The sequence below is a fragment of the Trichogramma pretiosum genome, unplaced genomic scaffold (assembly GCF_000599845.2).
Source record: "Trichogramma pretiosum strain Unisexual culture from Peru unplaced genomic scaffold, Tpre_2.0 scaffold23, whole genome shotgun sequence".
Classification (NCBI taxonomy): domain Eukaryota; kingdom Metazoa; phylum Arthropoda; class Insecta; order Hymenoptera; family Trichogrammatidae; genus Trichogramma; species Trichogramma pretiosum.
Window position 1 is genome coordinate 1,796,486 of NW_019641629.1, and position 25,631 is coordinate 1,822,116.

The window sequence follows — 25,631 nt, forward strand, 5'->3', positions numbered from 1 at the left end:
TGTCGAGCCTCCGGCGCAGCCTAGCCGCGGCCAGGAGGAATCGTCGCGCGCTGCGCCAGTCCCAGAGACTTCGTTACTGGTACGACGCGAGCTCCGTCGATTGCGCGGGTAAGATTTTACTCGAGCTCGGCTGCCGCCTCCGTGGCAGCCTGGTGCCCATCGCCCTGGCCCTCGATCGGGCCGATCGGGGCGAGCTACGAGAGGCGACGAGGCCGTTATTCCGCGCTACTACTCTGCGGATCGAGAACGGATCCGCGACGAGGAGGCGATACTACGAGAACGACGAGGCGTCGCCGAGGATGGACCACTCCGCCGTAATTCCGCAGCCCAAACGGAACGAGAAGCCGGTGGTTCAAGAAGCGAAGAAGAAGTCGACGACTCGTATCGACCGCTTCGGCGTGTGTTCGCGTTCGTTGATACGAAAGCTGAGGAAGCGAATTGCTATGATTACTTTGAAAGAGCGCGGCTCTGTGGTCTGCAAAGAAACTGCTTTATGTACGATTGGTACATAGTCATGTATAGTTTTGGATGTATGTATAACCTATCCCCCCCTGTACATTATCAACACGATGTAAACTGTAAATAGATGAAACAATACATAGTCATGTATAGTTTTGGATGTATGTATAACCTATCCCCCCTGTACATTATCAACACGATGTAAACTGTAAATAGATGAAACGAAAGAGGAAGCTCGCGAGCTCAATAATAAGTTTTAAAAAATGTACAAAAAACAAATTGTCTCGTGCAGTCTTTTCGTTACGTCCTTACACGCATCTATCTCATCTCACGATCGACTCTTTGTCGCGCTCTCGTATACACACTCGATCATCGTGCACGAACTTCGCTCGACTTCGCTCCGATGCAGCGCGTAATGTACATACACTTTTGGACACGCGGATACTCGAGCAACAAAAAGGGGTAAGAAAAAAATAAATAAATAAATGCGCGCCTGCGCGAGTTTCTTTTCACCCGATCGATTAACGATCGCTACATATAGCATATTCTTTCTCGAGATCATCATCAATAATGCACGCGGAGTCTCCGATCTTTTGCAGTTGCAGTTTTTGCCTTGCGCATCGCGATCGAGCCTATACTTATGGAAATCGGCAGAGTTGCGAAAAACCACCCATAGGAGCGTGGGCGGTGGTTGCGCTCGTGAAATTTCTTCGATTCGAGAGGTGCAGCGTTCGACGTATGCTTATTTTTTTAGGTACTCTCAAGGTTGAAAATTCAATTGAAGATCCTTTTTCGGTAATCAAGTGCCCATGAAATGAAAAAAAAAAACTGAAAAGAAGAAAATTAACCAACGATCTTGACCAACTTCCGAGTTTGATGCGTGTTGTGTTGTATAATGTATTTATAGCTCGGCCGAGCGTGAGGCAGAGTGTCGTAACCCAAGCTCGACACGGCTATCAAGTATATTATTTATCGTTTATACACTGCCCAAAAGGGACTCCTGATTACGACGACGACGAAGAAGGAAAAAAAGAAAAAGAAGGGGTAAAGGATCCGAATTAATCTATAATTCGAATCTGGATTCTCGCGCGAATTTAAATACCATGTGTGTGTGCGCGTAGCGAGTTAAAGGGAAAAATATTGTTTAATTAAAATCTCGCTCTCTCGTGAACGGACTCACACACATATACTTTGTGTACGTGTGTGTGTACGTGTAATTAAATGATTCACGTCGATACAAGCAAGCCTCTGCCTGGGGTTTTTCTCTTTGCGGGTCTCCGCTGATCGGTCACTTTCATTTTTCGTAACCCTGCACCGCGACTGTACATATTTTTTTTTTTTCACGCGCCTTTATCAGTTGCAACTCATCGAGATCCTGCTTATACGCGTACGAGTGTATCGAAGCTTTTAATTTGGAAGAAAAAAAACTTAAAGATATGAAAGAGAGAGACAGAGAAAAAAAACAAATTTAATATTCACTCGCGTCCCGCTGCTCGGTTTACGTTGCGTAAGACTCGATGCGCGAATCGAGAAAAAGTCGGTGGTATCGTTATTAATCGGTGCATTAGGAATAATCGATTGCCATCGACGCGCGCCCGCTTGTAGCGCATTTGCCACATGGACACGTCCACGCGGCTACTGCTGCCGCCGTATCACGAGAGACATTCGATAAATAGGCGAACTAGTCTGCGATAATTTTTTTTTTATTTTTACATATATCGAGGACAAAAATCGACGCACTCGCTCCGAGGAGGGTAATGAGCAAAAATTGCCGAGGCTACTTAGCCGCGCGCGAAGCTTCGACGCAGTCGATTAATCAAAAAGGCCATTTCTGAATGAAAATATAGCTCGATCGCGTATATACGCGTACCTATGTATGTACGTAAACGATCGCGGTATATCGGCAGCGAAAAACCGGTACGCGAATGACAAGTACCATACGTATATATATACGCTTATGGAGCGCGCGCCACTTGGCGAAAAAACACCGCCGCGCGCTGATATAAATACACCGCGTGCCAACTTGCCGGATGGCTTTTCGCGTAAATGTAAATGTATATGTGTGTGTGTGTTCGTATTATGGGGGTCTTGCACTCGTGGCTTTCAAACTCTCCATCAAAAGTATAGCGCGTGTATCTGAGATGTATAAATCCGAATGGATCTCATTACTTTTCAGCTGTATACCTCGGTGCGCTTCGAAAATCATTAGAAATCATTTTTTAATGTCATTTTTCCATAATAATATATCATTGATGGAAAAACGTTTACTATATTCATTAGGCATGAGGTACATGACGCCATTTTTCACTTAGTTTTGCTTCACTCAAGTTGATTAATTCGAAATTTTATTATGCGAAATTTGAGATACGCACGAAAAAACTGTGCGAAGAGCGCAGAGCTGGGTTCGCTTGTAGGACAAAAGCGCGAGCTTATGCGCAAAGCACTGTGTTATAGGGACACACACACGCATACACGGAGAGGTCGAGCAGTCGACGCGCGACGCAAACAACAGAACGAGCACTACGGCAGATCTCGGTGTACATCGTCAGTTTTCGCGTGTGGCATCAGGCGTGCATAGTTCGCTCGATCATCGCAGAGAGGTTAACTGTTGACGAAATTGAATGAAACAAATATGGAATCCAGTGATACACTTGATCGTGATGTCAGGTAATTTTAGATTTATGAGAATGAAATCGTAAAAATATTTCAACAAAACACTTGATCTGATTGTGTGTTATTTCAGAGTGAAAGATGAACCTACTGATATGTCGCTTATCGAGAATGATTGGGACGTAACTGATGAGAAACCAGATCTCAAAAATTTCCAACTCTTGCCATTACTTGAACAAAATTCAGTAAGTGTTGATAATTATAAGTCTCTCGTATTGTAGTTGTTTTTCAATGAGATGTCTTACACTTATCTTTACTTTTTCAACAGACCCACACCTTTCGAAAATGTGACAAAAATTATGAAAGCGATCTTGATGACAAAATGAAAATAGTTTTTGAATGTCAAGATGTGAAGCCCAATATTAATTTATTAAAAGTTAAAAAATCTGAGAATGATTTTCAAAATCACTTGCGGAATGTCAAAGATATCGATGGTAATACAACTCAAGACAACATTAAAATAAAACCCGAGGGTGAAGTTAAACAAGAATTTGTTGATAATGTAGTAGGAGAATCGAATTTGAAGTTCGACCGTAAATCTGTTGAACAGAATAAAAAGAGAAGAATTACAAAAAAACTCAACGAAGATCATAACCTCAAAAAACACATCGATCCGGCTCATCGTGATACCTCGCCCACTTTTGGTGTATGCGAAAACAAGAGCTCAACAAATAGTAATCTCAAAAAACATATCGACTCGATGCACAGTGGTATCAAACATGAGTGTGATGTATGCGGCAAGAAATTTTCATTCAAAAGTAATCTTAAAGTCCACATTGATGCCGTGCATAATGGTATCAAGTATCCATGTGATATTTGCGAAAAGAAGTACTCACAGAAGGGTGATCTCAAGAAACACATCGATATCGCGCACAATGGTCTAAGATATTCATGCGATATTTGCGGAAAAAAGTACGCAGGTAAGAGTGATCTCAAGAGACACACCGATGTGGCGCACAATGGTGTCACACATACTTGTGATGTATGTAAAAAGAAATTCTCCACCAGCGGTAATCTAAAAATTCACATCGATACGGTGCATGATAAAATCGTACATGAATGTGATATTTGCAGCAAGACATTTTCACAAAAACGTTATCTCCAAATCCACATAGATTCGATGCACAATGGTACACGACACGTATGTGATATTTGTGGAAAAGATTACAACAGCAGGGGTTATCTTAAAATCCACATCGATGCAATGCACAAGGGTGTCACACATGCATGCGAAGTATGTGAATCGAAATTCACCGTTAAGAGTAATCTCCAAGCTCACATCGATGCGGTTCATAATGGTATCAGTCATGCGTGTTATGTGTGCAAAAAGACGTTTAAACATAAGAATAATCTGACTAGGCACGTTCAATCAGAGCATAATCGTATCAGACATGGATGTGATATATGCGGCAAGACATTTGCACAAACGGATAGTCTCAAAACCCATTTCGATGCAGTGCACAACGGTGTCACTCATGAATGTGATGTATGCGGAAAGAAGTTCTCAGATAAAAGTAATGCCAAAAGGCACATTGATACGATGCACAATGGGGCCACACATGCATGTGATACGTGCGGAAAGACGTTCAAACAAAAGTTTAATCTCAAAATCCACACCGATTCGGTACACAAAGGTATCACGTATGCATGTGACACGTGTGAATCGAAATTCACGACTAAGTATAGTCTCCAAGTTCACATCGATGCGGTTCATAATGGTATCAGTCATGCGTGTTATGTGTGCAAAAAGACGTTTAAACATAAGAGGAATCTTACTAGGCACATTCAATCAGCGCATAATTGTGCCAGACATTCATGTGATACATGCGGCAAGACATTTGCATACACAGGTAATCTGAAAACCCATTTCGATGCAGTGCACAACGGTGTCACTCATGAATGTGATTTATGTGGAAAGATATTTTCACAAAAAGGTTACCTCAAAATCCATATCACTGCTATCCATAATGGTATGATGAATTCGTGCGATATATGCGGAAAGAAATATGTACAGAAGGGTAAACTTAAAGCCCACGTTGATTCGATGCATCACTCACTCATTTCAACTCGATAAGCTTACAAAATTTGATGAACATATTCAGAAAACTAATTTAATATAAACTTTTTCATTTGTTGTTATATTGTTCATAAAAAAGATGTTTGAGTTGGTGAAATATCAATAAATTTCTAGAGGAAAACAAAGAAAATTTTTATTTATAATAATCTAATAAAACATTGAAACCCACAAGTAGATATCATTTTTATGTTGCTATACAGTAACTTTTAAGCTCTCTTCATGAGCCCTAATTGCTGTAACCTGTGTTCGTCCATGAGAACTGAATCATTACCAAACTTTTTAATCTATCAAATAACTAAGATATAAATGAGTCTATGAAAAACCGTCTCGCCAGCAGTGACGCATTTACCTTTTTAAAATCTCGAAAGCCGAATCCTCGATCCTAGGCGCCTCAACGAGGACAATTTTTTTTCGAACGAAGTAGGAAACGAACGAACAAACGTAGAAAAAAAAAGGAGAGAACGGACTAGCCACTTCCACGCGGTGCCGCCTGCTTTCTAAGGATCTTTATACTCCGCGACAATAATTAGAGTGTCGAGAAACGGCGAAGAGATTAAAGGACCACCCGCGGGGTCTCGTAGCGGCGAAGCGAAGAAAAAAAAACAACGACCACGAAGAAGTGCAAGGAAGGGACGACGATCGAGCACGCGGAACGCATTGACATATTCGCGGCGCGCGCGTCCTGCTGGTGTCATTAAACGTATCCGGAACATTTTTCGACATTGCATAAAACACACACACACACGCGCGCGAACGTTAAATGTGTGTGTGTGTGTGTATAACGCGGGTATATTTATTAATGCCCGTGAGCATCTTATAAAAGGGGGGCGCCAATTTGTCTGAGCGTTTTATGAAGTGATGAAATTTCGAGCAACGCGACGACGACGACGACGACTATATAATACGACGCTCCAAAAAGGGGATTTAATTAATTTATATATTATGTATGTATATATGTGGAACGAAACTTCGCCGTACATAATACGTCCCTTTTTGACGAGTGCCGTATAAAAACTTCATCATTTCGTCTCGTCTCTCTCACTGCCCTTATTTTATTTTACTTTTAAATCTTTTTCCTCTCTCTCTTTAATCCGCGAGATACATTTTTATTCTCTCGTTCGATTGTTCATTTTTTTCCTCCTGTGTGTGTATTTATAATGCACAAGTACATTTTTTTCCGCGCTTTTACACGTATAGGTATACATATATAGAGACGTTCAACGAACTGCGCGCCGACGTATACCCGAGCGCGAAGGAATGCGCGCCCGCGAGAGAGTCCGCGTTTCTTTTCTCATCTTCTCGCGCGCGATGCAGCGCAGCAGCGCACGCGAACGTACACACACACACACACACATAGACACAGACACACAATTACGACGTTCCGAGGTATTATAAAAGAGCCGGAGCGATCGGGGAGCCCACACCCATCATATGGTATATTGCTCCAAAAATTCACACCGACTGCGCCCGTGTGCGCATTATATATACGCGCACGAGGATTAACGCGTGCGAAAAGAACCGATCGATCTGACCTTCCATATAGCCGTGCGCGCGTGTGTATTGTATATAGCAATTTAATTCCGGGGCCAGGCCTCAAAAAGTTTCTTTCCTTCGCCTCTGCGATCTTCTTTGCTTGTTCCTCTTTTTTTTTCAAAACTTTTCTTTTTTTTTTCGTTGTTGTTTTATATTGTGTGCCCCGAGGCAAGCGCATATATACCGTGTGTGTGCATCTATATATATACGAACGTAAAAGTTCTCAGGAAGGTTAAAGGTCGTACGGTCCACCTTCTCTCTCTCTTTATTTGACCTTCTTCATATACTTACCGGCCTTCTCTCATTTACCTGTTGCTATATATATACGCTTTGTCGAGCGCGACGTCGAAGGAGGAATAAAAAAGTAAGTAAGATTTCTCCCGGCCTCTCTTTCTACCTCTCTCTCTCTCTCTCTTGTATTTCTCGCCGCGGCTTAACACAAGTATAAATCGAGAAAGAGAGAGAGAGAGAGAAAAAAAAATAAAGAAGAGAGAGAAAACACGGCTTGTTAGATTATTCATTAAGATGGGCGGTTTTTTTTGGGTTGGCCTTTTGTTTTTTTAAAAAGCCCGAGCGTAATCTTTGCGCCACAGCGCAAATGTTTACTATTCTTTCACAAGGGCGGCGGCGGCGGCGGCGGCGGCAGTTGCAAACGACGCTCGAGATTATCATTATTATATTTTTGACGAGTTCTGGGTAAACGACGACGACGAGGACGACGAGAGCTGGAGATCCGATGCGTTTCCTCGACTCGAATTATCATGGAAATTGAACATTTTACATTCGCGTCGCGTACACACAATATAATATATATAATAATAATAATATAAATATAATAACGTACGTGTTTATATATGTGCGAGGCTCGTTTTTGAATCTGCACTCGTCTGTGCTGTACTTATCCTATATAACGTATAATATAAGCAAACACATGCCGTTCGCGCGCCACTGCATAAAGTATCGATTTTCACGATTCTCGAATATTGTGACAAAATTTCAGCGTCAACGTATGGCGTGCATATATACATGCGCGTATATATACAAGCTGCTCGAGTTGCAACTTCTGCAATGCGGAGAGTATCTCGTTTCGGATCTTTCTGCCGTATATACACACACGCGCGCGTGATTACAATTACCATTATGATTATTATTGTACATTTTTTTGGTTTAGTTTATTACTCGTCTTATTGTATCGTCGCGGATCGCTCCGAAAACGTCCCGCACGTATATACGTTACGTACGTTACTGCTGCTCATTTATAATAAATTTGTGTGTGAACGATGCGACGTTGAAGTATAAAAAAAAGAAAAAAAATGGAAATCGTCGATGTTTCCGGGATTCGTCTCGTAATCGCATTTATTAACATTTGTGTATATGCAACGCACACGATGCGTATCTGCCGCAATGAAGCGCCGAGTTCACGACTCGTCCAAGTTTCAGCCATGTTTTTACACATTTTTTCTTTATACGAGGACAAAAACACGACAGATGCGAGAAATGATTAGACGACTCTTCGGTTAGCTGCGCGGAGCTGATCGCGTGGACGCCAAGAGCGAAAGAAGTAACAGGCGAAAAAAAAGAATATAAATAATCATAAAAAGAAGCTCGAAGATTCGATCTTGATTATAGCCTTTTATAGATGTGTGCCGTGCTGTGAAGTTCGTCTCGTATACACACACACACACGAACGCATATTGTGTGACGCAGCAAAAGGCATCAGCAGCTGAAGTGCAGCCGAGAACGAAGATTCACGCGCGAGTCAAAAACTTGAAGTTGTAATTGATGGACTCTCTCTCTCTCTCTCTCTCTCTCTCTCAGGGGGTAGATGAAATTGAAATAAAAAAGTACTCTCTTCGCTCGTAAAATTAATGGGCATTCTCGCACGCCATTCAAGAAGCCAGCCAACCAGCCAGCCACCGCCGCCGCCACGATCTCGGTGAAATTAGTTTCTTTGCGCAAATTGTGTTTATATGTTATAAGCTGGCGCACACACACACACACACACAAGCAGGACGTTAACTTCGAAGAAACAAATTAAACAGCGCTTCAACAACAACGCGGCCGCGAAAGGGAATATAATTTGCACTCGTCGTCGTCGTCGGCCGCTGCACCGGTTGAACGAGTCGGAAAAGCTTCTTCTTTAACTCGAAGTTATATGGTAGCAGGTCTTCGTATGTATATAATCTCGAAAAACGGGGAGTCGCGGCTTATATACACGACGTCGAACTTCACTCATTGTCAATCGGTGCAGTATATATACGTGTGTATGCACACGACGTAGAGTTAGCGGGTAATTGAGGATTCTCTGCTGCAGCGCGCGAGTAAAGAAGAAGGTAAAATCGAAGTATAAAAACGTTGCGCGATAAGAGACGCGCGATCCTCCTCCTTCTCTCCGCGTTGCGTTTATTCTCTCCCTGCGCTGCCCTGCGCTGCGCAGAAAAGAGTCGAGAGAACAGGGTCAAGCCTCGGCTGAAGCGCGAGCGCGCGCGCGGATTGCTCTTTTGAAGTAAAATTACACACAGACACGAAGGAAGAAAGAGAGAGATGGGATGGGATGGGATGGAAAGAGCCGCAGCAGAGCTGGCCCTCTCTTTGCGTATACAACATAAAAGGCTATACGGAGAGATTGGCGCTGGGTAAAGGGATTTTACGCGGGAAGCGCTGCACCGCGCCGACCAATGTCCGATTTCTCTCCTAGGCCTCTCTGTATGTGTGCGTGTTACATATATATATATATATATATATATTGCGTACACACACATAAGAAAGGAGAGCTCGAGACGAGAAGAAGAAGAAGAAGAAGAAGAAGGGAAGAGACGAAGCGCAAAGAGGCAGAGCAGCAGCAGCAGAGAGAGAGAGAGAGAGAGAGAGAAAAGGCCGTCGTGCGCGCAATACACATGATACCCTCCTCGCATAATGTTATTTTACCTTTAGTCTAGTCTCGCGGCACCTGCCCGGCAGGTTGCTGCCGCACACTGCACAACAGCCCGGCCGCACGGAACACAGCGCACTGCTTGGGTGCTGCACGCAGCTGAGAGCCGAGGAGATCTTACTCGTATACAAGTGCAGTATAATATACTCCTTTCTCTCTCCCGCAGCAGCGGCAAACATTTTCTAGTTTCGCAGCAGCTCTTCTAAAGTGTGTGTTTGTGTGCGCGTGTGGCCGATTTGCGAACTCGTCGTCAAAGTCGCTCTGCTCCCCTTATTTTTTGTGTAATCGTTGTGTCGTGTGTCGAGATCTATACAGTGCACAGCATCAGCAGAATCGTACATAGACGATAAACACTCGGGCAGCCGACGACAAGAGGTGATATGAACATTTACTCGAGGCTTGCGCGGTGTTAAAGTTCGATCGGATATATAAGCAGAGTGATACAAGACAGCGGCGAGTGATATACGCACAGAGAGAGATCGTGAGCGCAAGCTCAACAGGTTTTCCTCCAAAGTGTGCAGCAGTATTGCCATTATATGTTTAGAAGTGCTTCGACGATATACGTATAAAAGTGTACTTGTGATGCAGTGAGTGAATTGGTGTATAAAATTATATTAGAACGGAGTCCACGGGTGTAGTACACAGTTTGATTTGTAAGTTTGATTTTCTTTACGCAAGGCTATAATATGATTCGTGAGAATAAATCGGAGATTACGCGAGTTTGTTTACGCTCCGAAAGAGTTGACGAAAAAAACAAATTAAGGCTGGGAAAAAGGAGTAATAACAATCCAAAACGGCTATTAAGAGCCGGCAAAAGTATGATGATCAAACCCCACCACCGTCGTCATTATCGTTGCGGCCCACTGACGCTTTTTCCAAGATTAATGAGCACCCAAGGCAAATTTTGGCCCCGAAAAACTTTATAATACCGCTCAAGGATCGCTGCTGCTGCTCTTTGACAGATGTCGTGATTCTCACTCACACGCGCATGCGGACAAACAGACACACATGAACGCGTTATATATACAACATAATGGCCCTCTCCGTCTTTCTCTCTGTTTCCGAAAAACCTTAACTCGTCGAGGGCCGGGGTGGTCCTGCCGCGTCTCGTCTCGCCTCTCTCTCATTCTCGCCCGAATCTCAATTCCGTATAAACTACTGTATACATATAAACTCGCGCGTATTAAATTCCGTCCGCGTCGATTTCGTGCTTATACTCGCGCGCTTCAGGACGTTATACGAGTCGGACAACAACGCGCGCTGAAAACTTATTTATTCAGCCTCCCTCTCTCGGGTCTAATTGGGATAACGAGCTCTCGGAAATCGGATAAATATTCATTATCCATTCATATTTCCCTGCGGATCTTTCTCCGTTTTTTTTTTTGCGAATCGCTATTGGAAATACCCCGCGAACGAGTTCCTCCTCCCGTGTACGGTGGATAGTTGATACTTTATCATTAGAGATCCTATTCAAGCTCGCAGCAGCGGCAGCAACAGCTCGTGCGCGCCAAAGTACACGTTGTAACTGCTGCTGCAGTTTATATACCTGCAGCAGCGGCATCAACTTTTATGTCTGTACCGTTTTCCAGGGGGGGGGNGGGGGGGGGGGGGGTTACCGTACGAAAACGTTTTTAGCCTCAAAGTAACGTTTACGTATGCACGCATACCTTTTTACATGTATATATGCGTGTACCTGCAGCAGCTACGGAAAGAAATAATAATAACAACGATGATGACTTTCTTTTTCGTTCTGTCCAACTACCCCGAAGCTCTCGAAGCGCGCGAAATCTTCGACTGGCTGCAGAAGCAAATATATAATACACATACACGTACACGCGTGTATGCGTTTTGAAATGTATAAATTGGTGGTACGATAAATTACGAAAGGTCGTATATTATCTCAACGCTCGAAGAGACGTATTGCATGTAACGTAACCGTAACTAGACATTATTTATTGGCACCCCCGCGCTATATAGCTATATCCGAAGTGCGCCCGCAGATATACGAACTGAGATAAAAAAAGATAATATCCAAAACGTGTATATGAGAGTAATCGTCGAGTGTAACGAATGCGTAGGCGTTCGATGCGCATTACAAGTAGAAATGTAAGAAAAAAAAGTAGCTCTTCAAACTGTAAATTCTCGCGAAAACTCTTTTCTTTCGATACCCTCTATACGATTTTTTTTCTCGTCTCTCTCGGACGCGTTGAAACGCGAAGATGACCAAGTCAGACGTCTTCTTCTTTACACGCGTGCGCGCGCGCGCGTGAGTGTTTCATTCCAAAGATGCCAATACACACACACACACATAGGATGTTCGTATGTGTGAGTGCAGGCTGAATTGCAACGCGTACTACATATACTACTATATACGCGCACCGCACCACAACACACATTTATAAGATTATTATGATGTATAGGCAGTCGTCGAAGTCGCGAAGTTAAGACGTCTTCGTCGCGGCGGCTGCGATGCAAGCGAATGCGGATAAAAACAGGTGAGCAAGATGTGATGCTGCTGCTGCTGTTGCTCCGTCGACGAGCGAGTCCCTTTTTCCCTCATCCATATTACTCTCGCGCGCTCGCAGCCATCTCTCTTCTCTCTCTCTCTCTCTCTCTCTCTCTCATTTATGAATTATTGAGAAGATAGTCCGTACGGTACATATATAATATACGCCGAGGCTATACGAGAAGAGAAAGAATAAAAAGATCAGCCGCGCGTGTTGCATTTTAAAATTCTTTTCTCGCTTCGATGGATAACTTTTTTTGTCGTCGTCGTCGTTCGTTGCCGTGTGCTTAGCGTTACATCAGCCCCAACAACATACGTACCCTAACACACACACGCGTGCGCGATCTTATCATTTTCTACGTGTTTTCGTTTTTGCGTAGGTGCGTCGTTGTTGTTTTACATTTTACGTGTACGCACGCGGTATTAAGACCGCGACGTGCGTCCTATCTAATAGCGAATGAAGTTATTTCGTCCCGCGCGATGACGACGATTAGCTGTAAGCTAAGTTGTTTTTTTTATGTGAAAACTTTTTCATGCGTGGGACGATGTTAGGCGTTGTGATTTCCGTGAAAAAGAACAAGCGAGGAGCGCGACGATCGTAGACTTCGTATAGTTGTGCGCTGTGATTGGCCGATGCTCGAAGTCGGTTCGTATTCGCTTCTGCTACGGACATTTGTAACGGCTATATTGAATCAAACAACGACGCGTCGAAGCTCGCACACACGAGTTTCCGACGCCGCAGCGTGAACACCCAAAATCAAGATCTAATTGACTGCAGCGAGTTATCAAGAGAAAACAATACTTCATTAATTCGACTGTCTGTGTATTGTGTTGCGTGCGTGTGAGTGATAACGCGAAAAATGTCCAACAACGAGTCCGACGCATATTTCGGCGACGCCAGTGCCCGAGGCGAAGGCCTGTACGACTACGATTCCGAATACGCGTATCACCATAAGATAGCCCTGAACCTGCTAAAGATGAAGGATATCCGTCAAATGGTCACTGCTGAGATTGATGAAAGTCGAGGCGGACTCATTCCTAGACTTTGTTCCTTGATCGGAGATTGGACGGGACCTTATCCGGATCTTCGAAGAATGTTTCGTCGTGGAGAGATGGACTGGCTGCTCAAGATGTGCGTCACCGAGACAAGCAGGAGAGCTGGGAGGGATGTACTCAGCTTCGTGCTCGCTTGCGGATACAAGGACGAGCCCGAGGTCGACAACGCGGCGGGCAAGCCACTGGTGAATCGCCAGACGGCCGTCCACCTGTGTCACGGCGAACGCCACGACCTCACCCGCATGCTGTTCGAAATATACGACCGATGCGACGTGAACTACACCGACAAGAATGGACTCACGCATCTTCATGTGGCCTGCGAGTTCGGCTATCGCGACCTCGTCGAGAAATTTCTCGAACACGGCCAGAATCCCAATTGCGTCGAGCTAATAAGGGGCGATTCGCCGCTGCATCTAGCCTTAGAAGACGACCACACGGAGGTGATGGAATTGCTACTGAGACGCGGCGCGAATGCAAACTTAGCCAACGCCAAGGGATGGACGCCCGTGCACGTTCTCGGCTACGAGCACCGCGACGAAGACTCGCTGTACTCGTTCTTCGAGGTCAGCGCAGAAACGAATCGGTCGGTGCACATGGATGCCCAGGACAGGATGGGCAACGCGCCGCTGCACGTCGCCATAGACTCCGGAGGTTTGTTCGAGGTAATGCTGAAGAATGGCGCCAATCCAAATCTGGCCAACGATCGAGGACGGACGCCGCTGCACTCGTTGTGCGTGACGCTCCTCGGCGGCGACGTAAACTTGAAGCTGTTCTTCGAGACCTGCGACGAAAAACGGCTGCAGGTGCGAGTCGACGCCGTGGACAAGTTGGGTTGGACACCGCTGCGATTGGCCGTGGCGAATTTCGCGCCGAGTATGATAGATCTACTCGTGGATCGTGGCGCCGATCTGTCCAAATTCGTCTTTCCCACCGAGAGTCAGTTCGACGAGAGATTTAATCAAGGATATCCACGAGCATCTCTTGCATTCAAGTTGAGACTTGCGACCGGTGCTATGGGTGTCGTCGAGTGCCTGGAGAAAAGAGGATACGAGCTGGACCGAAGCGACGCTCTGACGATCATGTCGTCGTTCGCCAAGCACGGATTTTTCGAGAAGTCATCGGATACCGAACGATCCTCGTGGTACGAAGACGAGGAGTTCGTGAAAGAAGCGAAAGAGATAATGATCAATCCGGATCTGACGCTCTACGACCTGATACGATTACCAGTGAAAGAGGTGCCAAGAGTACCCATGCCCAAGGAGTACTTGGACAAAATAATTAGTAACGTAGATAAGTTGATCAGCTATTGGTACGCTCCCGGATGGCCAAGCGAGGCTTGTGCCACGCGCCTGAGCGAGATCATCATGCGAAGATTTTGTCGACGATGGGCGCTGAATTCTTTCCTGGAGCTGCAGACGACGAGTCAACGACTGCCGAGTCTCTGCTGCGAGATGATCGTCGAGTATCTGCCGAACGAGGATCTGTGGCGTATCTGCTTGGCGGCTGCCGGCAAAGATCTGCCTGAAACTGTTATTAATAAATAAAACATGAACTTTTTGATTTAATCGACTTGAATTGATTTTAATCGTATCCTTCACAATATACTTACGCATCAACGGCTGATGTTGAAAATTCTTTAATTTTAAACGTTCTCTTCGCCACGAGCGTTTCTCGGTATCTCCTGCATGCGAACTCCACGCGACTAATTTTTTTTTCGGTAATGACGCAGGCCAGAGACGCGCGTCCGAGAGAGGAAAGAGCAGGGGATCGAGGGCAAAAAATTTAGGACAGTTCTATGCTGCTGCCACGTGTATCCGTACGCAAGAACTCGGGCGCTCGAAATTGTCGATATAAGATACGTACGTAATGCGATGGAGAGTTATAAAAAAAATTGCAGCCGTGCGTGACCAGTTTCACCGTAATAGAAGTGCGCGCGTCTACGCATAAACAATTAACGTTTGGTTCGCGCGCGAAAAAAACGCGCGTCTCCGCGAACTCGATCCTCGCGCTAGTTTTTACGCTTTAACACGATAATAGTACAGTCAACGACGAAATCGAATTGCATAACTCACTAAAAATGGTATATTTAATTTGTTTCATTTATTGCATTGCAGGAGATCTGAAGCGTCGCTACTCTTGGCAAAAGTCGACGACGGCGACCGGCGGCAGCACATCGTCGTCCAACGGCGGCATCGCGAGACGATCGACCGCCGCAGTCGATAAGGACTCGTCGTCGGCCTTGGGACTGTCTCGGCTGCTGCTGCAGCAGGGCAACGGCAAAGGCAACGGCTGCGGCATCGAGCAGAACCCAACGGCCCTATGCACCAGCCCGACTGCCAACAGCCACCAGAGCAGCACCACCACCTCCTCCTCTATCTGCGGCGCAACGACGAATAACGAGGCCGATCGGCTCGATATCAAGGTATTATTAAACAACGCAACGGACGCGTGGAAAGTTTTCAATTTGAGCCTCGGCCGCGTAGGATGAATATAATATTCTTTGCTGTCTGCGTATACGGGCGTGTGTGTGTGTAAGCCAAAAACTAATTTCTCGTATTCTGCACCGTATAGCCGGACGAGAGGGCTATACGTGTATACAAAAAGTTTCGTGCTGCAATATACATGTATAATGCAGACGCGGGCTCAGACACCTGCCCTGCTGCTCTGGATTATTTTTTTTTGCTCTCAGCTCGCGCCTCTTTTAATAAAAATCTCGTCTTGGAAAGACGAAGAGAAGAAAAAAAAATCCACTCGGTATACGATATTCAACAACAACGAGGCAGATAACAAATACGCTGTGTGCTATATGGAAATATTCATAAATTATTAAACCAAAAAATCTAGTGCCAGTTAAAAATTGGAATATTTTTCGAACCCCATCTCAGGGGGGGCGTTCGGTGTATCGTCATGCTGCATATTATGTTCGTATACATACGAATGTTTCTTTCTCGCGAGGATACTCTATGCGCTCTGTACCTGCACGCGAATAGGCACGATGCTGCATCATGCAACGCGTACTATATAATACACACGTATGTGGCTATATATGAGCAGCCGTACACTCGCGTGTAACATAACGCGCAAAACACGCGATGTGCTCTTTCTCTTACGTCTGTCTGTGTGTATATGTGTGTGTGTTTATGCACGGGGTCGGCCCTCGGTTAAAAGCACAAATCATCCCGCGCGCGTATACGTTATATGAAGTTCGCGAGTCTCTCGCTCGCTGAAGCCGCCCACAGTATTTCTTCTTTTTTTCGCTCTTTCTCTTTCTCTAGAGATGCTCCCTGTGATTGTGTGAGTGTGCATGAGTGTCTGCGGCGTATAGTATACATACACGTGTGCGGTGTGCTCGAGCACACGCGGATGTGTGTTATAATATATAAAATATATATACGCGCGGAGAAAAGGGCAGAGGTAATTCGCGTTAAAACTGGTTCTGCATCATCATCATCATCATCATCATCATCATCATCATCATCATCATCATCTTCGCAAGAATGTGTACGTGTGTGTCTGTACGATATATATTATTATGTTTTTCTATATATATATATAATGCACACTTACACACACTCAGACGCGTACACTTCACTGTATATAGCGATGAACTACTTGTCTGCGAGCTGCCGTAATCGGAATTACATCCAAGCGCCGTTGTCGATAAGAAGAATAAAAATAAAAATAAAAATAAAAAAATAGGATATCGTCTGGCTCCGCGCCGCCGCCGCCGATCGGAGATGCTTATAACGTATACATACACACGTTGCATTTATATATACATTGTATATATATATTGCTTAAAGACGCGACAAGAGAGGGCTTTTAGCGAAGGGATTTTGCTCTCGCGCGCGCGCCGAGTGTTAATAAGATATTATAATACTCGAGGAGCGCAGAGCGAGAGAGAAAAGAAAACGCGTTTAATCGTGCGCTATATATATACATATTATAATATGCATCTACGCGCCAACGAAAGGGAGAATTTCATCGCGTCGCTCCGTGCAGCGATATGAAAACGCGTAAATGTGTTCGCGTATATATAAGTAATATCGACGCGAGCTCGCGGCTTATTATATTTTCCAAGTGTCCTACTAAAACGAGAGACGCCAATAACGCCAAGAGTGTACCTAAAGTTCTAAAAATATCGGCAAATCGCGCGCACGAGTATTTTATTAATAAAAAAAAAAGGAAGAGTCGCTATCCTCGAGGATCATCCGCACCCTTGCGCACAAGCCGGTTACCGATAATCGCCCGTTACCGACTGACAATCGTGTATAATAAGGGCTCGAGCGCTTGAGAAAAGTCGCAACAATCGTCTTTCGCGCCCGGCTTAATTGCAAGATCGATATTATACCTTTTTCTTATATCGTCGCGTATTATTGACGGCAAAAGTACATCCGCTTCGCTCCGATAGAATGGAGATAGATGGAAAAATGTATGTACCTATGCAAAAAACACGAGCATCCGTTAAGCGAGAAAAAATAAGGAAGAAGATCGAGTATACATCGACGATACAATTAATAAACGCGTGGAGATCTAAGGGGGGTGAGCTGTTCAACATTTATATACACAACACAATATCCGCGAGAATAAAATTTTTGAATTATTATCCCGTTTCGTATACTCTCGCGCGCGCTGTCCCTGCATCTATCATACACCGAGAGGGTTCGAGTCGCATTCTATAATACCACGAGTCTCGCGAGAGGGCAAAATAATACGACTCTACTCTCTCTCTCTGTGTCTGTCTGCAGTGTGCAGCGGCAACAGCAGCAGCAGCATCTGCAGATAAGATCGTCAAGCGCGAGCCCGTACCTACATACATATATATATATGCGCGACGAGAGAGGATCGTGTACGAGCTTATAATACAAATGCTTCTGTATATCTTCTCTCGGTGCAGCGCTTCGAGTTCAGCTTCGGCTGCCGCTGCTCACTTTTCACCCGATATCCATCTTGAGAATTTCATTAGCACGGATAAACCCCTCTCCGCCGTGTACACATATACATATATCTATCTCTGTGTATGCCATTTCTTACCTTTTCCGTTTTGCCCCGTTAGTTTATCCCGTGCGCGCGAGCTGTATTCACAACTATACGCAGCTTGGCATATACGTGATTTCGTGCGACCATTAAACATTTTCATAATTACAATCGCGAGCGAGCTTTGGATGAATGGGGTAAATCTATGTTTTGCTCATTTTTCTGAATTTCAATTACGAAAAATCCAAGTATAGTTGTATACGAACTTTTTTACACTCGTATAATTAGATACTTCGTTAAAACTTCACTTTTTGCTCGTGAGCCAAGTGGCAAGTTTAAATATCTCTTCTCTTCCCGGCATGACACATGCAGAGAGAAGGGAGAGATTACAACTTCCGCGTTATATTCGTTTCACCAATTTAAACTTCGCATTAAATGCCTCGCGCGAGACGAGACGAGAGAACGAAACTTCATCTCTTTCTCTCTCGACTTCTCTTTCTTTGCAGTTTGCACGCGCGAGACAGAGGCAGTAAGAGAGAGAGAGAGAGAGAGAAAGATGGCAACTTAACAGCACGTATACATATTATCTCGCCAAAGTCAGAAGAAAAAAAATCGAATACGTACTTCATATTCAAGCACGTGTCTGTCTGAGCTTACTTACGTTATTGTGATGATTATTATTATTATTGTTATTATTGCTGATGCTGATGCTGCTGCATTCGGATGTATGCGATAATACGCAATTAAGTTTTTATCGCGCGAGCCGCGAAGTACGACTTTGAGATCTCACTCTCTTTCTTCTTCTCTACCTTTCGCCGAAAAAAAAAATAAATAAATAAATAAGAAGAAGAAGAAGACATTAGCACGTGTGTGTGTGTGTGTGTGTGTGTATCGCGCGCGATATGTACTTTGCCTCGATCAAAGCCACAATAAAACGTTCACTCGTACATTTATATGTGTATACTTTAACACACGTGGGCAACGCGATTATTATTAATGCACCGCGCGAGCGACTGCCAAGTGCATAACATAATATCGCGAGCGCGAGACTTCAAACTTAATGGCTTTTTTCGCTCGCGAAAGGTATGTGTGCTTCGAAAAATCAAGTTCTCTCGAATGAGAGAGAGATCTCCGGCACACGTCACATGTACACACGAACGAAGTGCATTTATTGTGACGTTTTCTTCTTTCCGTAATACGACTTTTCGAAGTTTTTGAGAAGTAACGAAGCCGACGTGTGCTCGACCCCGATTAACGTGTTTTTTTTTTTACTTTTCTTCGTTGCGGTTTCGCCGCATATTTGCAGTTCGCCGACTCTCGCGCACGTCGTTCGCGATTATTATATACTTCGCGTGACTTCGCGAGCTCGTGTAAAATACATCGCGTATGTGAATGCAGTTTACACGTGTAGTACGCGTGCATACGTGTGCGGGGGTGCGATTTCGCAGTTACTTTGCCAAGGAACTCGATACGCCGAGGCTCTTTTCTTATTAACGCTTGCACGGATGCTTGATCCTTAACGAATCCGAATTTTTTTAATAATTATTATATTTTGTTGTTTTTTCACACAGTTGCAGGAAGATGGGAGTACGGTACAGACGGTGGACTTGGTGGCGGACTGCCCGGAGCCGGCCAACGCCGACGTAACGATTCTGCCCGTAGCAGCGACAGCTGCAGCATCGGCAGCAGCACCGATAGATACAGAAACGATTTCACCGAGCGACACAAGTAGCGACAAGAATTGCCGCAGCGGTGAACGGAATAACGAGGAAAATATACGCGAAAACGTCGGCATGGGACAGAAATCGAGCAGTCTTGGCCTTCTCAGGCCGAAGATATCGCTGACTTGGGTGCTGCGAGATCAGCCTCATCTTCAGCAACAACATCAGCATCAGCAGCAGTATCAACATAGTTTTCACAATCATTATCACAATCATCACGACAACAACAACAGTAGTAGCAAGAATAATAATAACAACAACAACGATTTGATCTACGCGAACTCGATGGAGCTCACCGAGTGCAAGTTTTCTCTGAGCAACAGTCAACGGGTGCAGGACGTTCGCGCCGAGATTCACACGCAGAAGGAGCTGGTCAATCGTCAACGAGCAGCTGGTGAGTTTAGAGAACGATAATTAAATTTCATGAATAATGCATCGAGACAACAATTTCATTCGACGACTTTTATTTGTTTGTAGTTAAGGAACGCGAGGTCGAGAAGGAGCGCATGTTCCGACGCAGCGTGAAAAGCGTGAAAAGCGTCAAGAGCCTGAAGAGTATGAAAAACGCGAAGAAAGCCGCCGCGGCCGAGCGAGCGAGGAACAACGCCGGAGACAACAAGGAGAATCGTATGCCGAACGCTGTCGACGCGGCGGCGCTCAATAGGATAGACAACATCGAAGTTGTGGAAACGGTAAGCACAACGAATTAAAGAATGAATCTTATTTATGAAATGTATAATTGAACTTGTTTTTCGTATAGTGTTTCGAGAACGTCGCAGCCAAAGATTACGAGTTAGAGAAGCGGGCCGCCGCCAACGCGAGCAAGAACATCTACGAAATCATTGCCAAGGGCGGCAACGAAGCCATCGCCAGCCACGACGACAAAGTCAAGCGAGCGATTTCCGAGCCGAATCTCAATGCTCGCGACAACGGTAACATCAACAACAAAACGACGAAGACGACGACGACGACGACAGCGTCGACGAGCAGCAACAGCAGCAGCAGCGTCGGTAGACACAACCGGCGAAAAAAGCGCTCCAAGTCCAAGTTCGGCTGCTACGCGATCGCCGACCTCGACTCGTTCCTCACCAAGGCGTCGATCGAGCAGCCGGCCAACGTGCCCGTGGTGCTCACCTTCCCGACGACCCTGTACCAGACGCAGGGCGGCACCCAGGCCGAGCTCGCGCTGCCGCTCGGCTGCGTCGTCAACGCCGTCTTCAAGAATCAGGCCTGGCTGTACGTGCAGACGGCCCACGGCCAGGAGGGCTACGTCAATTACACGGCCTGCCTGCCGCTCGGCATACTGCCCCAGTCGTCGGCGTCGGCGTCAGCGTCGTCGTCCGCTTCGACGTCGACGTCGGGCGCCACCAGCAGGAGACAGCACTGCTGGGACGATCCTACCGACGTTTTTCCACGACCGTTGGGTAATTATTTGCGTTGTAACTTCCTCGTTTGCTGATCGTTGGAACGACCGATAATGACGCGTTTGCTTCAATTTTTTCGTAGGTAATCTAACGGACATGGAGAAGCTGCAGGACACGCGTTCCGAGTGCGGAGGGCGAAAATCGGCCTCGTCGGCGTTACGACAGCGCCGGCCGCAGTCGGCCATACCGAGTCGGAATCCAAAGTCGACGTCATCGACTACGTCGTCGCTGTCCTCGTCGTCGGGTACACCGAGCACGTCGACAACGGCCTCGCGATGCCCCAGTGAAATCGGCAGTGGTAGCCGCAGTAGCGGCGCATCGAAAAAAAAGATCGCCACCAGCAGCGGTAGCCAGCAGCAACTACAGCAACAGAAGAGGCTCTTGCACACGTTGCTGCTCGTGCGAGAAAATTACCAAGCCGAGCAGCAGCAGCAACAGCAGCAGCAGCCCACGCGATTCGATCAGGTGTCGTCAGCAACGGACGCTTTGAGCGTGAACAAGGGCGAGGTGGTACTGCTGCTGGGCGAGCATCGGCCCGACGCCGACGGCAGATACCGAGTGCGCGCCAAGGACGGCCGCGAGGGTTTCATACCGGCGGCCGTCGCTGCACACGGTTTCTTGTGAACATGAGAAAATAATAAAATGAACAATTAACTGAGAGTGAGATATTATAGTTTTGCAAATGCGTGCGCGTGTATTATTGAATCTATCGTATGTAGTTGTAATCAAATTGTACAAATTGCGTTTGATCGTATTGTTATTTTTAAATTATCTTAAATGAATTATGTATAAAGATGAGCATGTAATGTTCCACGTTATGCAAATAATGAATATCTTAGATAGATAGTGATCGATTGTCATCGATTTGAAATATAAAAAGAGTATTTAATTGTATTTATCGAATTCACCGACTAATAATATACATTACGATTTCCAAGAAATCCAAAATAATCTGTGTAACTATTTGTCTTTCATTTTCACGATAAAAATGGAATATAATCGAATTGATTTCCATAGATGTACCAGAAACATTGACGAAATTGCTCAAGCATGTCCGTTAATTCTCTGCTGGGTTCTCGGGTTATCGCGTTCACTCTCGAGATTGAATCGATGTAAGTCTGCAGTATTTCCATCTTGTCATCGGTGTAATACTCCAGACCCAATTTCGTAATAGCCCGTTCCCATCTCTTGCTTCGAACAACGGCTCGAACGACCTCCAAACATTTATTCTTTTCAGGTACGAGCGACTATAGAAATGAATGAAAAAATGTAACTATTCTTATGTTCTTGTTTATTTTCAAATTTAATGACAGGTAATTGAAAAAATAATAAAGAAATAAACATACAATGATGGACGGTAGATCGTCGATCAGTGGCCAATTGCCTTCGCAGGCCTCGCATGTACAAGTGAAAAAGTAAGGCGCTAATTTTTTTCTTCTTTGTTCGATCGGTGTACCAGGAAAACGACAGCCGTAATCTTCAACCAACTATAATAAATTGTAATTAATTGAGGTAATAATCGAAAAATTTTTTTCTTATTATTATAAGGGATTCATTCGTTATTATACCTCGACACCTTCGTCGATTGCTTTAAGTGCGTAAACAGCTTGATAAATTCGTTTGTCCTTGATGAAGGAGCACCTGGCGACGTTGGGGTTGCAGCTGTGATTCAACAGGCTCATGACGGGCCCGAGCATTCCGCCTATTGGAAAGTACTCAAAGTCTCGATACTCGTTGAACTGTGATAATTTACAAAAAAACAGTCGATTTTAAAAACTCCGGCCTCGTACAACCAAAAATATTAATGTCTACAAAATAGTTGTCATACCAAAGCCCCGTTGATCTGAAGCTGCATGTAATGCTGGACGATGAGCCTACCGACGAACAGAGCCTCACGACTGTCGTACAGCTCAGCCACGATATCCTCATCCCCTTGGCGCATCGATCCTAAGCCGCAAAAAATCGGCGTCAGCTTGAGCAGATAATGGAGAATCAGTGCCGAGCTCAGTGATAATTGCACCCGCTCGTGGCGATCCCTCCTACGGTCCGAGTGGCTCAGCAGACTGTAGCAAGCCCGATATCGATCGCTCCGGTAAACGCCGTCCTTGGAGAAGCTCTTGGCCAGGTAGTCTGCAAAATTCCGAGATTTCATTGTTCAACTTGGCTTTAAAATATGAAAAAAAGTAGTAATTACCTTCGCACTTGGCGATATCCTTTGTTTCTCGCCTTAACTTGATGACACCCCCAAACTCCTTCACGGCTTTGATGGTCAACTTGAGCGCGAATATCATCGTGTCGTTCATCGACATGGCCAACAGGTGAGCCCTGACTTGACACTCGTAGTCGTGGTACTCGAGCCAAGCTCGAGTTTTGCACTCGTCCGAGCAGTAGAGGGCCGAGACACACGAGTCGCAGGCCACGCTATGCCACAATCTCGCGAGGCAATGGGAGCAGTGGCTGTAGATCCTCTTGGTGGCCAGACACGAGGCGTAGGCGGGCTCCAAAACCAAAAGCTCACCAGGTCGAATCGTCCTCGTGGCGACGAGATGTCGTCCCCTCGAGGCTGCGTCGTAATCGAGATCGACGGCCGTCGAGCAGTTGTCCAGCTGGGGGTGTCTCTCCCCGTCGTCCAAGGCCAGATCCAGACGCTGCAGCTGTCGTTTGTGAGACTCTGGCGTCTCGTAGTCGGGATCTCGGGTCGCCGCGTCGATTCTCTCCTCCAGACGTCGCTTCTTGCGGTCCATCAGCTGGACCTTGTCCAGCCACAGCCTCGCCTCCTCCGCCACTGCGTCGGCCTCCTCCCGTCTGCCCATCTTCTTCAGCTGTTTGGCCTTTCGGCGCAGCAGATTCGCCCTGAGATGCTCCGGGTAGCCGATCCCCAGGGCCAGATCGATGTCCTTGACGCAGTCCTGGGGTTTGTTCAGTCTCAGCAGTGCCGTCGATCGATTTCCGTAGGCTCGGGCGAGTTCGGGTGACTTGGGCGGGGCTCGGGCGACGCTTCGCTGATACATGTCCAGGGCGGCAAACCACTCCTCGTCTCGGCAACCGGCCCCGAGCATCAGTCGATCGGCCCGACGCCTCAGATTTTCGCTCGTCTCGGCCGACTTGGCCTCACTCTGGACGTGATCCAGTGGAATGCCGCCGAAATTGGCCTGTAGGCTTTTCAGCACTAGTCGCACTCGTTGATCGTAGCCACGGACATCGTCGAGGGCCTCCACCAGATCGTCGAGTTTCAGCAGGGAGCACAGATGCTGAGGTAGGAAGGCCATGATGATTTCTTGTCGATTATTCGCACAAACTCGAACGATATAAGGGTAAATAATTTAACGGACTAAACACTTTTGAGAATGACGGGGGGTTACAAGTGTCGTACAGTAGGCGATGCGACTGCGAATCGACTGCTGCGATGTTGGTCGCGTTCGAAAGTTCGCGGCCGATACCAACGTACATTTTCAAAAATAGCTCGTTGGAACGTCCGACCAACGATTCAGGATTCGTGCTGATTCGATGCTCATAATTTCGATTATTTGTGTACTTGAATTGGTGATTTTGTCGTTCAAGGTCAAGTCGTGCCCTTTTTTTAGCCTAAGCGCGATAATCTCAGAAGCATATAGGGTCTCTACGAGGAGTGAGAGCGAGGCAGAATCTTTAGCGCGTTTTGAATTGTAAATCGTAATTCGTCGATGCTCATGGATGTCCAGATTCTGTTTCGCATCTGCCTGCCGGCAGAGTTGCACAACACGCCGCACACGGCTGTACTGTAGTAGCGCTCGCAGTCATGTGTTCGTAGATCGAGTATGTTCTTTCTACCGTGTCACTGCACTTAATTGTTTTGCCCTATTCTGTTATTTGTGCGTGTTCATATGAGTTGCTCGCCATCAAAACAACGACACGTCGTAACTTGTAGTTCGCAGTTGACACAGATCACATCGTAGTGCATCTTATAGTCAGTACAAGTTACTTAAAAAAGGAGATCGTTTGCATCTAGTGATTCTCGAGAAAAAAAGTGAAAAATAATTTAAATTATAAGCGATTGTGTAACTGCGTGGTTGTGTTTTTGATCCGTGAGCGAGCTGAAAAATGTCTGACGACGAATTCGATCATCAGGGTCAACTTAACTTGGCAAAATTGAAGAGCCTACGAGAAAGTGTCAATTGGGAAATTAAGGAAAATCGACGTGAATTTCTCCGTTCGCTAAATTCCTTAATCAAACGTTGGGAGGGACAATTTCCAAATCTCCGTGAAGTTTTTCGAAATCAAGAAATTGATTTGATTC

At 45.6% G+C, this 25,631-nt stretch overlaps 3 protein-coding genes across 4 annotated transcripts in view; 2 read left to right on the plus strand and 1 right to left on the minus strand.

Annotated features, from left to right (window-relative positions):
• The window catches only part of LOC106649416 (myb-like protein U), a 53,888-nt gene extending 31,606 nt beyond the window's left edge, over nucleotides 1-22,282 (plus strand). Inside the window, exons 3-7 of the mRNA XM_023459132.1 lie at nucleotides 15,348-15,655; nucleotides 19,782-20,325; nucleotides 20,409-20,623; nucleotides 20,692-21,355; nucleotides 21,438-22,282. Coding sequence (XP_023314900.1) covers nucleotides 15,348-15,655; nucleotides 19,782-20,325; nucleotides 20,409-20,623; nucleotides 20,692-21,355; nucleotides 21,438-21,979 — 2,273 coding nt within the window. The 3' untranslated portion in view covers nucleotides 21,980-22,282. The remainder of the gene's footprint in view (nucleotides 1-15,347; nucleotides 15,656-19,781; nucleotides 20,326-20,408; nucleotides 20,624-20,691; nucleotides 21,356-21,437) is intronic.
• Nucleotides 3,002-5,203, plus strand: LOC111693708 (zinc finger protein 227-like). 2 transcript variants are annotated; one of them, XM_023459135.1, is made up of 3 exons: nucleotides 3,002-3,126; nucleotides 3,203-3,314; nucleotides 3,398-5,203. In XM_023459135.1, the coding sequence occupies exons 1-3, from the start codon at nucleotides 3,092-3,094 to the stop codon at nucleotides 5,201-5,203; spliced, it is 1,953 nt and encodes a 650-aa protein (XP_023314903.1). In that variant the 5' UTR covers nucleotides 3,002-3,091. The 2 variants fall into 2 exon arrangements, with proteins under 2 accessions (XP_023314903.1, XP_023314902.1); XM_023459134.1 differs by having other exon boundaries at nucleotides 3,002-3,121.
• Nucleotides 22,283-22,332: 50 nt separating the features above from the next.
• On the minus strand, nucleotides 22,333-24,624 carry LOC106649354 (SET and MYND domain-containing protein 4-like). Its single transcript, XM_014366717.2, has 5 exons — nucleotides 23,550-24,624; nucleotides 23,184-23,485; nucleotides 22,924-23,094; nucleotides 22,702-22,842; nucleotides 22,333-22,602 (listed from the first exon to the last, which is right to left on the minus strand). Exons 1-5 carry the CDS (start codon nucleotides 24,622-24,624, stop codon nucleotides 22,333-22,335), a joined length of 1,959 nt encoding a protein of 652 aa, XP_014222203.2.
• Nucleotides 24,625-25,631: the final 1,007 nt, after the last annotated feature.